The sequence below is a fragment of the Myripristis murdjan genome, chromosome 5 (assembly GCF_902150065.1).
Source record: "Myripristis murdjan chromosome 5, fMyrMur1.1, whole genome shotgun sequence".
Taxonomy (NCBI): domain Eukaryota; kingdom Metazoa; phylum Chordata; class Actinopteri; order Holocentriformes; family Holocentridae; genus Myripristis; species Myripristis murdjan.
This window is the reverse complement of record NC_043984.1, coordinates 21,716,365-21,729,738: the sequence shown is the minus strand read 5'-3', so window position 1 is coordinate 21,729,738 and position 13,374 is coordinate 21,716,365. Positions and strand designations below refer to the sequence as shown.

The 13,374-nt window shown below is 42.5% G+C and overlaps 1 protein-coding gene across 1 annotated transcript; it reads left to right on the top strand.

The window, feature by feature from the left end:
• The first annotated feature begins 9,629 nt into the window (after window positions 1–9,629).
• On the top strand, window positions 9,630–12,999 carry LOC115358812 (leucine-rich repeat neuronal protein 2-like). Its single transcript, XM_030050837.1, has one exon. The coding sequence runs from the start codon at window positions 9,900–9,902 to the stop codon at window positions 12,276–12,278; it is 2,379 nt and encodes a 792-aa protein (XP_029906697.1). The 5' UTR covers window positions 9,630–9,899; the 3' UTR covers window positions 12,279–12,999.
• Window positions 13,000–13,374: the final 375 nt, after the last annotated feature.

Sequence of the window (13,374 nt, the reverse complement as noted above, 5' to 3'; positions counted from 1 at the left end):
ACACACACACACACACACACACACACACACACACACACAGGGGCATGTGCTTGTTTTTGCTTTATATGATAGTTCCGTGTCTATACAGCAGAAAATATCTACATTTTAACAAGGTTTTCCTAAAACAAGTGAAAAATCCACCAGTGGAATGAGACAATCCCAATCTTCTCAGTCCAGTTTTATATGTTTCGGGGATTATTCTGGTATAAATATGTTGAAACAAGGCAGAATAAGGCAGATAAGCCCACTAGTGTCAGGAAAATGGCACATGATTCAAGAAAAGTCTGGAAACAAATTGATAAGAATTGGAGACTGGTGGGATGATCTCATCCCACTGGGAGAGTTTTGCACTTGTTTTAAGAAAAAGAAGATTTTAAGACTGACTGTGAGACTAAATGGCTTGTTACAATGGAGTTGTTTTTTTTTTTTTTGTAATGCTGAGATGTGGGCTCAGGTTGTATTTGGATCCTATTAGTGGCATGTACTTTAGTCAAATGAGCCATCAGGATGCTGCCTGGTTGAATTCTCTTCTCAGTTTGTTGGATGAAAAAGTGATATGTTTACAGTGGGTTTTTTTGTGTGTTTTTTGTTTGTGCATTCAACAGCATTAGAGGAATGGCTAAGGGCTGAAACGTAGGACCACATCACCACCGAGAACGAAGGCCACATCTCTGGGAAAGTGGGCCTCATTACAGAGCTGTTGGAGCTCCATGTGTTCTGATACACACACACACACACACACACACACACACACACACACATACATGCACGCGTGCACTGTGTGTTTGAACACAGCTCACACTGTCGTCCTGGGCTTTTCTCTTGTTATGGAAGACATGCTGAAAGAGCCTCTGCGATTACAGTACAGCAGCATTGGTGTATTTTTCATTAATGACCAGGGGCTATGTTTCTACACACCTCTCCTCACAAGCACCTCATTTAATCAGACCTCTTACTGCTGATTTAAAAATGTATCTCCTCGTGCAAGTTTTCTGTCAGCTGCCACACCGGCCGACCCAGTAAAGAGCGTTCAGTATTTTCGCTGTGCCTGAAAATACTGAACACATGCACCAAATAAAACACCAACTGAAGTTATGTGGGTGGTTGACAACAAATTATGATAGGTGAAAAAAATATATATGTATTCATCTTCATACCAAAGTGAAACGTTAGAAGTCTGACATAAATAAATAACGATTCTTGTTTTTGTTCTTCACCTGCTGATGCACCAGATGTTAATCTTTTTTTTCCAAACATCTAGGGATATGCTTTCAAGAAAAGTGTGTAAAGCACCCCACTGATATAAATGTACACATTTACTCTGTGTGCCTAAGCTATTTGCCAGCATTTACTGAAGTTAATATAATAAGGGGCTGTCTGTCAAACACTGTAATTTACCTTTGTTATGCTGTTGATACCACTGCTGATATAAATTATCTGCATGTTTCATGTGAATTGTATTCAAACTGTGCTTGTCAGATAATAAAAGAGTATCTAGATAACTAAAAAAAAAAAAAAACATGTTCATCATCCATTCATTCAGCCCTTAATTTAACTGAAAAGACTCCAGAGAGGGTCTCCTCATTTACAGTGAAGTCGAGATTTAAAAAATGAGTAACCTGTGGGTTCAACATTGGTTTGTATTCTCCTTTATGAGGATGTGATTTAAATACACTGAAGCTTTGGTCCAACACAAAAAAGGTCTGGCTGCCACTCTCATTGCCGATTTCTTGACTGAACTACTTGAGTCTCATAGATAAAGCACCAAACCCCCTCCTGTCAGATTTACATCATGGAAGCTGTTATCAACAATCAAGCTCGAGCTGCTCTGGTGTAAAAGTTTTGCCAGAGACAACAGAATCTGAGAACACTTGATTTTAGTTTGAGAAACCACAAATGGAATAAATTACTGAAAAAGCCATTTCATAGACCTGCTGCGATTTTGCATTTTTTGTCGCCAAAGGTCCTTGTTTATAATGACATTAAAATTTCCAGTCCAGTTTGCTATTTTCAATATTTCATTGTTTTAAGGATAAAGGTGTGCTTTTGTACGTACGGATGAGAGCTTCACTTTCATAGTGTCATTGTTTATGAATAAAGGGCATTCAAATATTAAAAGCTTAAGTTATCTAAGTTCATAAGCTGGGAGAGTTTGTGAGGAGTGGATCAAAGCGCACATATTGGAAAAAATGTTCAGGAACTGGCGCTGCTCCATTGGGATTTAATTCCACATTAGGACAGAAATGAAATATTTGATTTTATGCAGAGAGGTGAGACACAAGGTCAGCTCTGAGAAAAGCTCCAGATTCTGGTTTGAATTTTGTTGTGATTAGCAATGGAGAAAGAGGAATATTCTGAAATTGTGAATTTTCCATCTCAAATTCAATCTGTGTCCTTGTGTTGTTTTCAACGTTGTGGTCTTAAATGATGACAAATGATAAGAAAGGATTTGAGGATGGCAACATATTGAAGATTATGATGCCATGAGGAGCCAAAGCACACTTACCATCCAGCCAGAAGAATGCAAGTGGTTTCCAATTGGCATGTGACAGAAAACGGTAAGGAGAGAAAGTGGCAAAAGAAAGAGAGACAATGTGATAAAGAGGAAAGGGGAGGGACAGAGATGAGAGGGACACAAGATCTGCTGCTGAACACACCTCACCTCCTCTTTAGCTAGAGGGAGAGAGAGACAGAGGGAGAGAGAGGGGGAGAGGGAGAGAGAGAGAGAGAGAGAGAGAGAGAGACTCAGTCTGTGCCAATTTCTGCTCAGCTCCAGAGATAGAGAGGGAGAGCTGGGGAAGTGATATTTCAGGAATCTTAAGAGATCCATGAATGTGTCACTGAGAGCAAGAGGAAAAAAACACCCTGGCACACAAAGCATTTGAAAAGGAAGACTGACAACGGGTTAAGAAGGCAAGAAATGAGAGCGAGCGCAAAGCCTGGCACGGTAAGAAGCCTGAAATGTGCTGATAGAATTGTCAGATTGTCAAGCAGACAGGACGCTGCAGCAGTCACACAGACATGCACTCACTCCTGCACACGAGTTAGAGCAGTATTGATTCATAGGTGATGGATCCAGGTATGTGTGTGTGTGTGTGTGTGTGTGTGTGTGTGTGTGTGTGTGTGTGTGTGTGTCTGTGTGTGCTGGAAATAGAGGAGCACCGTGATTTCTCTTGGCAGAGGAGAAATACATCATAAGTTTGTGTGCGTGTATATGTGTGTATGCATGCTGGAACAGTCACAGCTGCGGGGCAATGCGTCTCTGTTTTTATTAGGATCAGCATCCAGCACCTCTATCTCTGTCATACCACCCCTCTCCCTTGCTTTCTATATCCCTCCTCTCTCCATTCCTCCCTGTTGCAGTGTCCCTGTGTGTCGTAGTTGCACAGCACAAACAAATCCTATGCAGTGGACCATCTCAGGCCGGCAAATAATTCCCTCCTTCCTTATTTGATTACTTTTATCCATAAAAAATGTGGCTCTTAAAAGCTTTTCTCTGTCTCTGTGTCTGTCTCTCTTTCTCTCTCTCTCTCTCTCTCTCTCTCTCTCTCTCTCTCCATCTTTCTCTCTGGAGGCGGGAAAAGCAACTGTCAGAGTCTAAAGGTAATGAGCATATTTGTTTATTAGACTTTATTGGACAGAGGTAGGCCTGAGAATTTGACTGGTCTGAACTACCGCTGGCATGTCATACCATTCACTCCTCTGTTTCTTTTAACCCAGGTTTCTGCAACTTTGTCAAGCTAAAGACTCACTTATAGACACCCACTGGATTATAGAGACCCTCATTCGACATTATTTATCCAAGAAACCCCAATGTAATGTATGCAATGTGTAATGCAAGGAGTGCTGTTGAGAGTACACACGAAAAAAGATATTTTGCAAATGTCCAGTTGTGCAAAACACTGGAGCATCTTCCATTCTGCGTTATGAAAGCAGCACTTAAAGAAAAGAAATCTGGAAGTTGTTACCTTGTGTGTGTGCGTGAATGTGTGCATGCATGTGTGTGTGTCCTTATACATTCAAAGTTAATATTTCTGATAATAACTCGGCTGTGGGGGGGTTAATATATATATATATATATATATATATATATATATATATATATATATATATATATATATATATTTTTTTTTTTTTTTTTTTTTTTTTTTTTTTTAGGTATAGAGGCAGAGAGGGTAGATTTAGCAAATATACATGGGCTGTAGACATGGGCTATGGGTGTGAGGGTGTGTGTAGGAGGGAGAGAGGGCTTTTATTTGTATGAGATCTGTAATAGTAGTTTGAAACGGGTGGGAAAAAGAAAAGAAAAGAAACAAAAGAAAAATGTTCGGTTCAAGCTTGGATAGTTCAGGTATTGATTCGGAGGCTTGCACTACATCTGTAGAGGTTCAGGGAGGATATGAAAGTCAAACAGTTTGTGTGCAGTGTCTGCTATGCTGAGCAGGACCTTCACAATGTTGAACTGAAATGCTTTAGTTGGCAATTTCTTTCGATTTTTTTCAAAAATCAATAAATTGTGAGTGCCAGGACTTGAAACAATGCTATGGCTTTAACTGAGTTATTATTCTTTGAGTTTTGAGGAAAGGTCCCTCATTTACAGGTAAGATAATTTACATAAGGTAATAAAATAAATAAATCCATACACTATAGATAAATAAAATTAAAATTAAAATCTATACATAACATCAGTTAAAACAACTGCAGTCAGAGGCAAAAAAAAATAAGAGAGAAAGTTATAGAAAGAAAGACATAAAAACTATATTTACAAGTAATCAGTAGAATTTGAAACAACTGGCAGATTTATGCCAACCCATCACAGGCTTGTGTTACATTCACCTGCATTAGCACTTCCATGTGGTTTAAATATTAATAATTGTCATGTGAACTGCTGCTATTTTTTTTTTTTTTTTTTTTTTTTTTTTTTTTTTACATCCAGTAGGAGTAGGAATTGTAAAGGGCTATGTATGCAACATTTTTACAGAAAGCGCCTGTATGTCCCAGATCCCAGGCAGTACAGGCATTGTATGGTGTTGTCAGCATAGTGTGTACTTTTAGGATGAGTACTAGGGTTGTGTATATGACTGAAAGTGTGCATGCACTTTGATAAGGTTGGGGGTGAGCATTAAACAAGACTGATAAATTCACACTTTAAGTCTTTAAATCATCATAAAACAACAGTAGGGCACACAATCAAATACAAAATGAGAGGAGACTGAGAAACTGTAATAAGGATTTCATAATAACCGGGCAATTAGTGATGGATTGCTGAGCTGAGATTGTTTTAATACACTTCCCATGTTCCTCCTTCCCACCTTACAAGCATAGCAGGAAGTAGGACACAAGAGACAACAGCATAGTCATCGCCGCAGAGCTTGAGCATCATAGTTAAACTCTGACTTGTGAAGCCACTTTTGGCTCATGTGTTGTAAACTCATCTATGTCACACGTCATAATGAATTCTGACTGACTGACATCTGTCTGCATCTTCCTGTGAAGAGTTATCAGCTGAGTAAGTGTCATGAGGCCGGAAGGAAAGTGGATTCACAAGTCAAGATGTTTCATTAACAAGATCATGTAATAATCTGAATTCAGGGACTTTTTCAAACCAGGCTTTTTGGAATTTTACTTCACCATAACAGTATGCCCAGTTGGGACATTTCTTAATTCAACAAATATGCTGCATGCAACAAGCCCTGCCACTGTGCACTTGTTTCATGAATAACATTGATTCTTCCTCTCCTCTTCTCTCCATCCTGAGCTGTTTACAGGAAGGTCATGTGACATTTTGGATTTGGCAAAATGCTTGTTTGTCTTCTCGTTATTCTTTTTCATTCCATGTAACCTGGGTATTATTGTGAACATATGCATACTGTGCAGTCATACTTAGAAAACTTTCAGAGAAGAAAGAGAGTCTCAGGAGAGTTTTAAAAAAGGCACTCAGAGCAATGGCATGACATCACTGTAAAACATCCTCCATTTATGTACAGGGAAAAGAAGTCGGAGCGATGGAAAGAGATGGGGTTATAAAAGTGGCCATTGAGTCATCCAGTTGTGATTTACGTTGCTTTTCTGAGCAGTTCAGCCTCCAAAGGCAGTGCAAGTCCTTTGTATGCACACATTAGCGCACAGTTCTGCTTTTGTGAAACTGCCAAAAACACACAATGGGCATATGAGAGCAAAAGACGAAAACGGGGGACATCAAAATTAAATGAACATGATGAATCCATTATTGAGCAGGTTGCATATGAAAAGATAAGGGAGTGGGGATGAAAGAGAATGGCTGATAGAAGAGTAAGAAGAGCCCCAGGAGGTGAGGTCTGCTCATGCATTTCTGTTGCTGTCTGCTTCCCCAATGCTCTCTCTCTCTCTCTCTCTCTCACTCAATCCTCTCATTTTTCTCAATTCCCTTTATAGCACAGACATTAAATTGGCTCAGTGGTTGGTTAACATACACACACATGTATGCTCTCAGTGCACACAAACACACACGTACAGGTAATGTGAATACGTTCTGCTAACCCCTTGCTGCTAACTAGTGTAATTAAACCCCCTGAGAGTGTTTGAGTGCTAATAGCTTCGGTGCTCCTCAGTAATTTTGCTAAATTGAATCTGTCAAATTTTTCTCCTCCTCCTTAGTGGAGTAGACTTGGCAAGCATCTCCCCATCTTCCCCGCCTTCCTCCTCATCCCTCATCCCTCCAGATAGTAAGGAATGCACAATTTGTGGACAACTTCCCGCAGACCCCATACTGTCAGGGCTGACAGGATGGAGGGTGTGGGAGCTTAGATGGATCTGGAAGGCCAAAACTTTCTTTGATAATAATTTTGGGTAATACATGTGTCCCAAATAGAGAATAAGACAATGCAGGCAGAAGTGTGTAGGTGGATCAGTGAAGGGCGACTGCTAGCGGATAACACATGAAGGCTGATGAATGAAGAGCTGCAGTATTGTCGTTTCAGGAATGCTGTCCTGCTGTGCATTTCCTGAATCCTCTGTTTTTCATAGCTGTGCCCCTGCTGTGTTATCAAATGATGCACGATTGGCCTACAACAAATTCTGAAGTAAATCTCAAAACACAGAACTGGAAAGGGAGATTTGTCTCCATGGCAACTATGTAGTAAGCCTCGCTTCTTGGTGTGTGTGTGTGTGTGTGTGTGTGTGTTGTGGCATGGTTCAGCAGCTTATGTTATCTTAAATGATACGAATCCCAACCAGCAGGGAGCGACATTACCCCCAATGTTTTTTATATTCATATATTCATTTTCTATATATATTCTATATATGATTCCCATATCATCACCTCTGCTACTAATCATTTCTTTGTCACATCGTGCATGTTGACATCAGTGTAGTCAGTTCATATTCATAAGTTTGTGAACACTCATCTTTTCTCTCATGTCATTTGCATGTGATCTTTTCCTTTCTGATGTTTTTTCTATCTGGTATAAAATATTGACATTAACAGTTAAGATTGCCTAATTTAATTATTTCCGCAGTATCTGCAGGTTTGCATGAAGAAGATGGTGCCTGCCAAAATATTCATAATCCGATGTGAAATGAAACCTAAGCTGTTTCAGGACTGAAAGCCCACATTTCCTCCTAGAAGGTTCATACAGTGAAAACTGGCAGCTGTGCCATCCACACCAGCGCCTGACGCCACCTGGCCAACTCTGCCTCCCCTCACCATGTTTGAGTGTGTGAATGTGTGTGCGTTATTTTTAACATGTGTGTTATTTGGTGTTGATTACACAGCAACAATGTCAACATTCTGTTGCATAGATAAATGTGCCTTTTTAGCCTTAAGTCTAACTTCACTACCTGTCAGCACACACACTGCCCTGTCCTGCTATCCAAAAAATTTCCTGTGTTCTCACAGTCTGTGACAAGATGCACAAGCAACATTTTGACACAAATACAGACGGCAAGTTTGGCTTTTAGCAAGACGAGGAATCAGCAAGTGGGCTAAAATTAATGTAAAGAAAAATTCAAAGAAAAAATACTGCTCATCATTTTTGTCTGTCCATGTTGTTTCAAAAAGTTACCCACTTAATGATTCATGGCTTTTACAGTAAATTCTCAACAGTATTCCTTTGTAAAAAAAAAAAAAAAAAAAAAAAAAAATCCAATAAATAGATGTAATGTACTTCAATTATAATGTTGTCTAATTTCAATATATTTGGGCCTTTTGATGCGTATGATGATGTATTCTTCCTCAAGTGCTCTCATTAGACCAGCAAATGGCTGATCTACACAGAAACAAACCGTGCACTCTTAAAGACAGTTTTAAGAGCATTAAAGCTTAAACAAGATTTGGGCTTGAAGGTTGAACCAATGCACAGTAGTCCCTGTTTCCCTGTGCCAGAGAAACAGGGACAGGGTTGTGTACATGGTTAAGGTTTAATCAGTATGGGACTTTTAATGCCAGTGTGTGTGTGTGTATAGATATAGATATAGATATAGATATAGATATAGATATAGATATAGATATAGATATAGGTGGTGGGGGTGGGGGTGCCGAAACCAGTACTTTGCATTGATATTTAATCTCCTTTAACTGACTACATCATATATTAGAACAAATTCATTTCAAGGCTTCTCATAAGCCAACAGCCTGATATTGATCAATTATACAATAAATGTAGCCTATAATCAAACAACATACATCATATCAGAGACAGACAGCACTGAGCGGCTGATAACATCAGCCCATTAACATGACAATTCAGTATAATGTTATAACCCCTAGTGTGTGTCTGTGTGTGTGTGTGTGTGTATGTGTGCAGTATGTGTTCTGTGTTGCAGTGTTATTCACTCAATATTTTTCGTATTACCTTAAATGCTGCAGGTTCCTTTGAATCAGAGTCAGCCCTCTGGAGCAGTTAACAGTAATGAAAAAGATCCCTGGAGACACATTTGAAGAAAATTATGTTGAAAAAGACAATGACTGTGAGCATTTTAATGAAATGTTGTGTCTCACATATGTACCTATTCCCCAGAGAATTGTAGAGAGCTGAAAGTTGCACTACAGATTGCCATTGCCTGCTGGTTTCCTCTCACTTTAACTTTTCTGTTGCTTTTTCTTAGATTGTCTACATCGTTTTTCTGTTCTTAATCAAAATGTGCTGATGCTGTCTAGGCCCAGGCTCCTTTTGAAAAACAAATCCTGCTCTCTACATGATTCTTTATACTATTCTCTCCTTTCTCCTGTTCCCCTCCAGAGACCAGCCATCTTCTCATCTCCTACCCCTCGTCAGCTTCCTCGTATTATGTTGCTTTTATGTGTCTGCTTAATACATTTCTATCCTCGAAAACCTCTCTAAAGCATCTATAGTAAAAGCCACATGTTTAATTAATTTCCTGAAGTTTGGTTCAGAGTGAGAACATATGAGGCATACTGCTGAAAAAAATACATGAAGTTTTTGTGTATTTACGTGATATATTCACTTCTAACAGCTAACTCTAGGAAATGGACCTTTAACCCTCAGTAATAATGTTTTTTTTTTTCTGTTTTTTCACTCTCTCTGCATGTGTTCCCGATATCACAGTGAGCCACCACACCACAAGCAATGTGTCCTCCACCTGCGGCCAGGATGTAATATTGATTGTGTGACAGCAACGGCCGTCATCTAGCAGCAGCTGTTGTGTAATTACAGTTCTGGCACTGTAATCAAAGTCACTCATAAAAACCTGCTTGGCGTAAGAGAGCCAATCTCGACTACAAAGGGAAGTCACAGATCTCTTCTTTTTTGTTCTGTCTAAGGTCTACTGATGCTATATGTGAATGACCTCACATACAGGTCTCTGGCTCAAATGATTCATCTGAAATCCTCATAACAAACTCTTAAAGCATCTTAACTTCTTTCCCTCGTCTGAGTCAACTCCTGTGAGCTGTGAGGATTATGAGGTCGACTCTCGTGCTTGTACAGTCACAGTGGCTCCTGTGTGTGTTTGTTGGTGTGTGTGTCCCCAGTGTTGTAGTGATACACTCGCTGCCATGGCACGTCTCCTGCCCAGCACAGTGTGTGTGCCAGATCAAGCCATGGTTTTCTTCTGAGTCTGTCTACCATGAAGCTCCCACTGTGGACTGCAATGACCTGCTATTGACCGAGCTCCCCTTGCCCCTACCGCAGAACACACACACGCTGCGCCTGCAGAGTAACCTTCTGTCTGAGCTGGAGAGTGCCGTGCTTTGCAGCCTTCCCAACCTCACTGAGCTAGATCTTTCCCAGAATCACTTCAGCAGCATCAGGACAATAACACAGAGCTCCTCCTTACCTTCTCTGCTGTCCCTGCACCTGGAGGAAAACCGGCTCAATCACCTCCCCGAGGCCTCCTTCTCCTCCCTGCCAGCTTTGCAGGAGCTCTTTCTTAGCCACAACAGCTTATACTCACTAGCGCCTGGAGCCTTCACTGGTCTGGACTCCCTGCTGCGCCTGCACATCAATAACAACAGACTCACCACCATCGATCCTCGATGGTTCAGGGCCCTGCCTCGCCTCGAGGTTCTGATGCTCGGGGGAAATCCTGTGGAGGTCCTTCCTGAGCGGGGCTTCCAGGCCCTCGGATCACTCCGCAGTCTCGTGCTGAGCGGCATGGGCCTGAGGAGCCTGGCTGAAAAAGCACTGGAAGGGTTGGATGGCCTGGAGAGCCTCTCCTTCTATGATAATCTGCTGACAAAAGTCCCAACGCAAGCCCTGAAGAGAGTCCCAGGTCTCAAGTTCCTTGACCTTAACAAGAACCGGATCAAGCTCGTTGAGACGGGGGACTTCCGAGACATGGTTCATCTGAAGGAGCTAGGCCTGAACAACATGGAGGACCTGGTGTCCATTGAGAGAGCTGCCCTGGAAAACCTTCCGGAGCTCACCAAGCTGGAGATCACCAACAACCCCCGTCTGTCATACATACATCCCCAGGCTTTCCTTCAGCTGAGCAGGCTGGAGAGTCTCATGTTAAACTCCAACTCTCTGAGTGCCCTGCATCGACACACACTTCTCTCCTTGCCAAGTCTTCAGGAGGTCAGCTTACACTCCAACCCGCTCCGCTGTGACTGTTTGTTTCACTGGGCAGCGGAGGTGGCCTCACACCCACACGCTGATACAAGCAGCCACACAGAAACCCAAACAGACACAGAAACACCTCGAGTGGTGCGTTTTATCCAGCCCCAGGCCACTCTCTGCTCTGAGCCCCCAGAGCTTAGAGCTCGCAGGGTGAAAGAGGTGTCAACCAGAGAGATGGCAGCCTCCTGCCTCCCCATGATCCCACACGCTCCCCTCCCTTCCTATGTCGGGGTGAGAGAAGGAGGCAGTCTCACTTTGCACTGCAGAGCTCTTGCAGAACCACAGCCCAAGCTCTACTGGGTGACTCCGTCTGGGCTAAGACTGGGACCTGCACCCAGTCATGTATCCAACCACACACCAGACCTGGCTCCCTACCTCAGCCGGACAGCCTCTGAAGGATCCAATCACACATCCAGCCGCCCCGCCACCCAGGCTCAAAATGACACACCGTTTAACCGTTCCGGCCACTACCGCCTGCTCCCAGAGGGAACGCTCGAGATCAATATGGTGACCCGCAACGAGGCAGGATTGTACACTTGTATTGCAGAGAATGCACTGGGAGCGGACACACACAGCGTCACTGTGGGCGTGCATGGGAGAGAAAAGAAAAGGAAGAGGGGGTGGGCTGCTAACCTGAGGGGAGATCCACTCTTCAGAGCAGAGCCCAGCTTGGATGTGAGGGAAGTCGGAGAGCATTACGCAGTTCTGTCCTGGCAGAGCGGGCACAACCTCCCCTCGACTCAACTATCCTGGCAAGCCATATACCCGAATGCACACACACCGACGTACACCACACGCATTCTGGCTGGTACTCAGAGCTTCAACTTGACCCACCTACATGCAGAGACTTTTTACAGCGTGTGTCTACATTTAGGGAGTAGTGAGGGTGTCGCACACACAAGCAGGAGAACGAGAGAGAGCACAAAGCCCCAGTGTGTTTCATTCAGGACAAAGGAGGCCCCTGAGCCAAAACCCAGCCTGCAGCTAAGCCCAGAGCTTACCTCCACTGCACTAACACTCCTGTTCGTTGCTGTCATACTGCTGTTGCTGGCAGGCCAGGGTTGGGACACTGTGCCTGGGGAGGAGGCAGGGAAACACCACAGTGCTCTGCTCCAGTGGATCAAGAGTCACAAATCTCAGATAATCAATCAAAAGACAGAAGGCAGCAGTGAACATCAGCCAAAGCAGAGCGTGAAGCTGTCATTACACCTGGACTGCTGAGATCATTTCATTTGTGCATAATCAAAAGCAGAAACACTTGCAAACACACACACACACACACACACACACACACACACACACACACACACACTGCCAGATATACAGGTGGTTAATCACAATTAGGAGAGCGGGGTCATGCATCAAAGCAATGGTGTAGGAAAAGATTTGTATTTATTTTATATACCGTATAAAGTATATATTGACATTGTTCGCGTGTTAAGATTATGTGAAGAATACCTGAACCCCAGCCAGGGAAATAAAACTGGACAATCAATGTGTTGTAATATTCCAGCAACACGGCGAGTGAACAAAGCCGAGAGAACCGAGGGGTCTGAGCCACTGACGACCAACAGACTGAAACCGGGGGGAAACCCAACTCAATCCAGGGACAGAGTATTTGCAGTGTTCACTGTATAGAGGAGAGTGGCTCAGACCGTAAGGGCATTCCTCATGTTTCCTGTCCATGCATCTCCTCTACTCCTCCACACATTCACCCATACCTAATCCAAACTGATGAAACCTTCTCTTGAGTGTGCTATTGAATGAAATTCCTGCTTGTGTGAGCTCTGTAAGTAAAAGTGATTAATGTAAACAACTCTTTTGCTTAGCTTATAAATACCTTATCCTGGGTTCTCTATTTTGCAGTACATATAATCATCCAGACTCCTAACGCACCACCTCCCTTTTAGCATACACGTGATCTTAAAGTGACTGTGTTAAATTCTATTTTGAGCTATTACACAATAAAATCTTTTTAATTTACGTGATTTCACATTTTCATTTTGTCATCTGCCTGCTGATTTCATCTGAGTTAGACGGAGTGTAAGTAAGACAGCTATTAGAGAGGTGATCAAACTCATGAGCGGTGCGGTGAGCGTTTTCATAAGAGATGACTCCACAAAAAGTCATGTCATTGATTCATCTGCAACTACAGCTCCTTGGTTTATCCGTGTAGTCACTGTGGTCTCGCTGCAGCATGGATGTCTTGGATAACAGTCCAAGCTACTGCAACACAAGAGGCAGCCTGTCCCCTGCTGGCTGAGGCCGGGAACTGAGTACAGGCAGGGTTAATACCAGGTTAAAAGGTACCGTAATG

Bases quoted from the DNA above. Each gene is read 5' to 3' on its own strand.
- LOC115358812 (XM_030050837.1), top strand. From the start codon at position 9,900: ATGAGGTCGACTCTCGTGCTTGTACAGTCACAGTGGCTCCTGTGTGTG.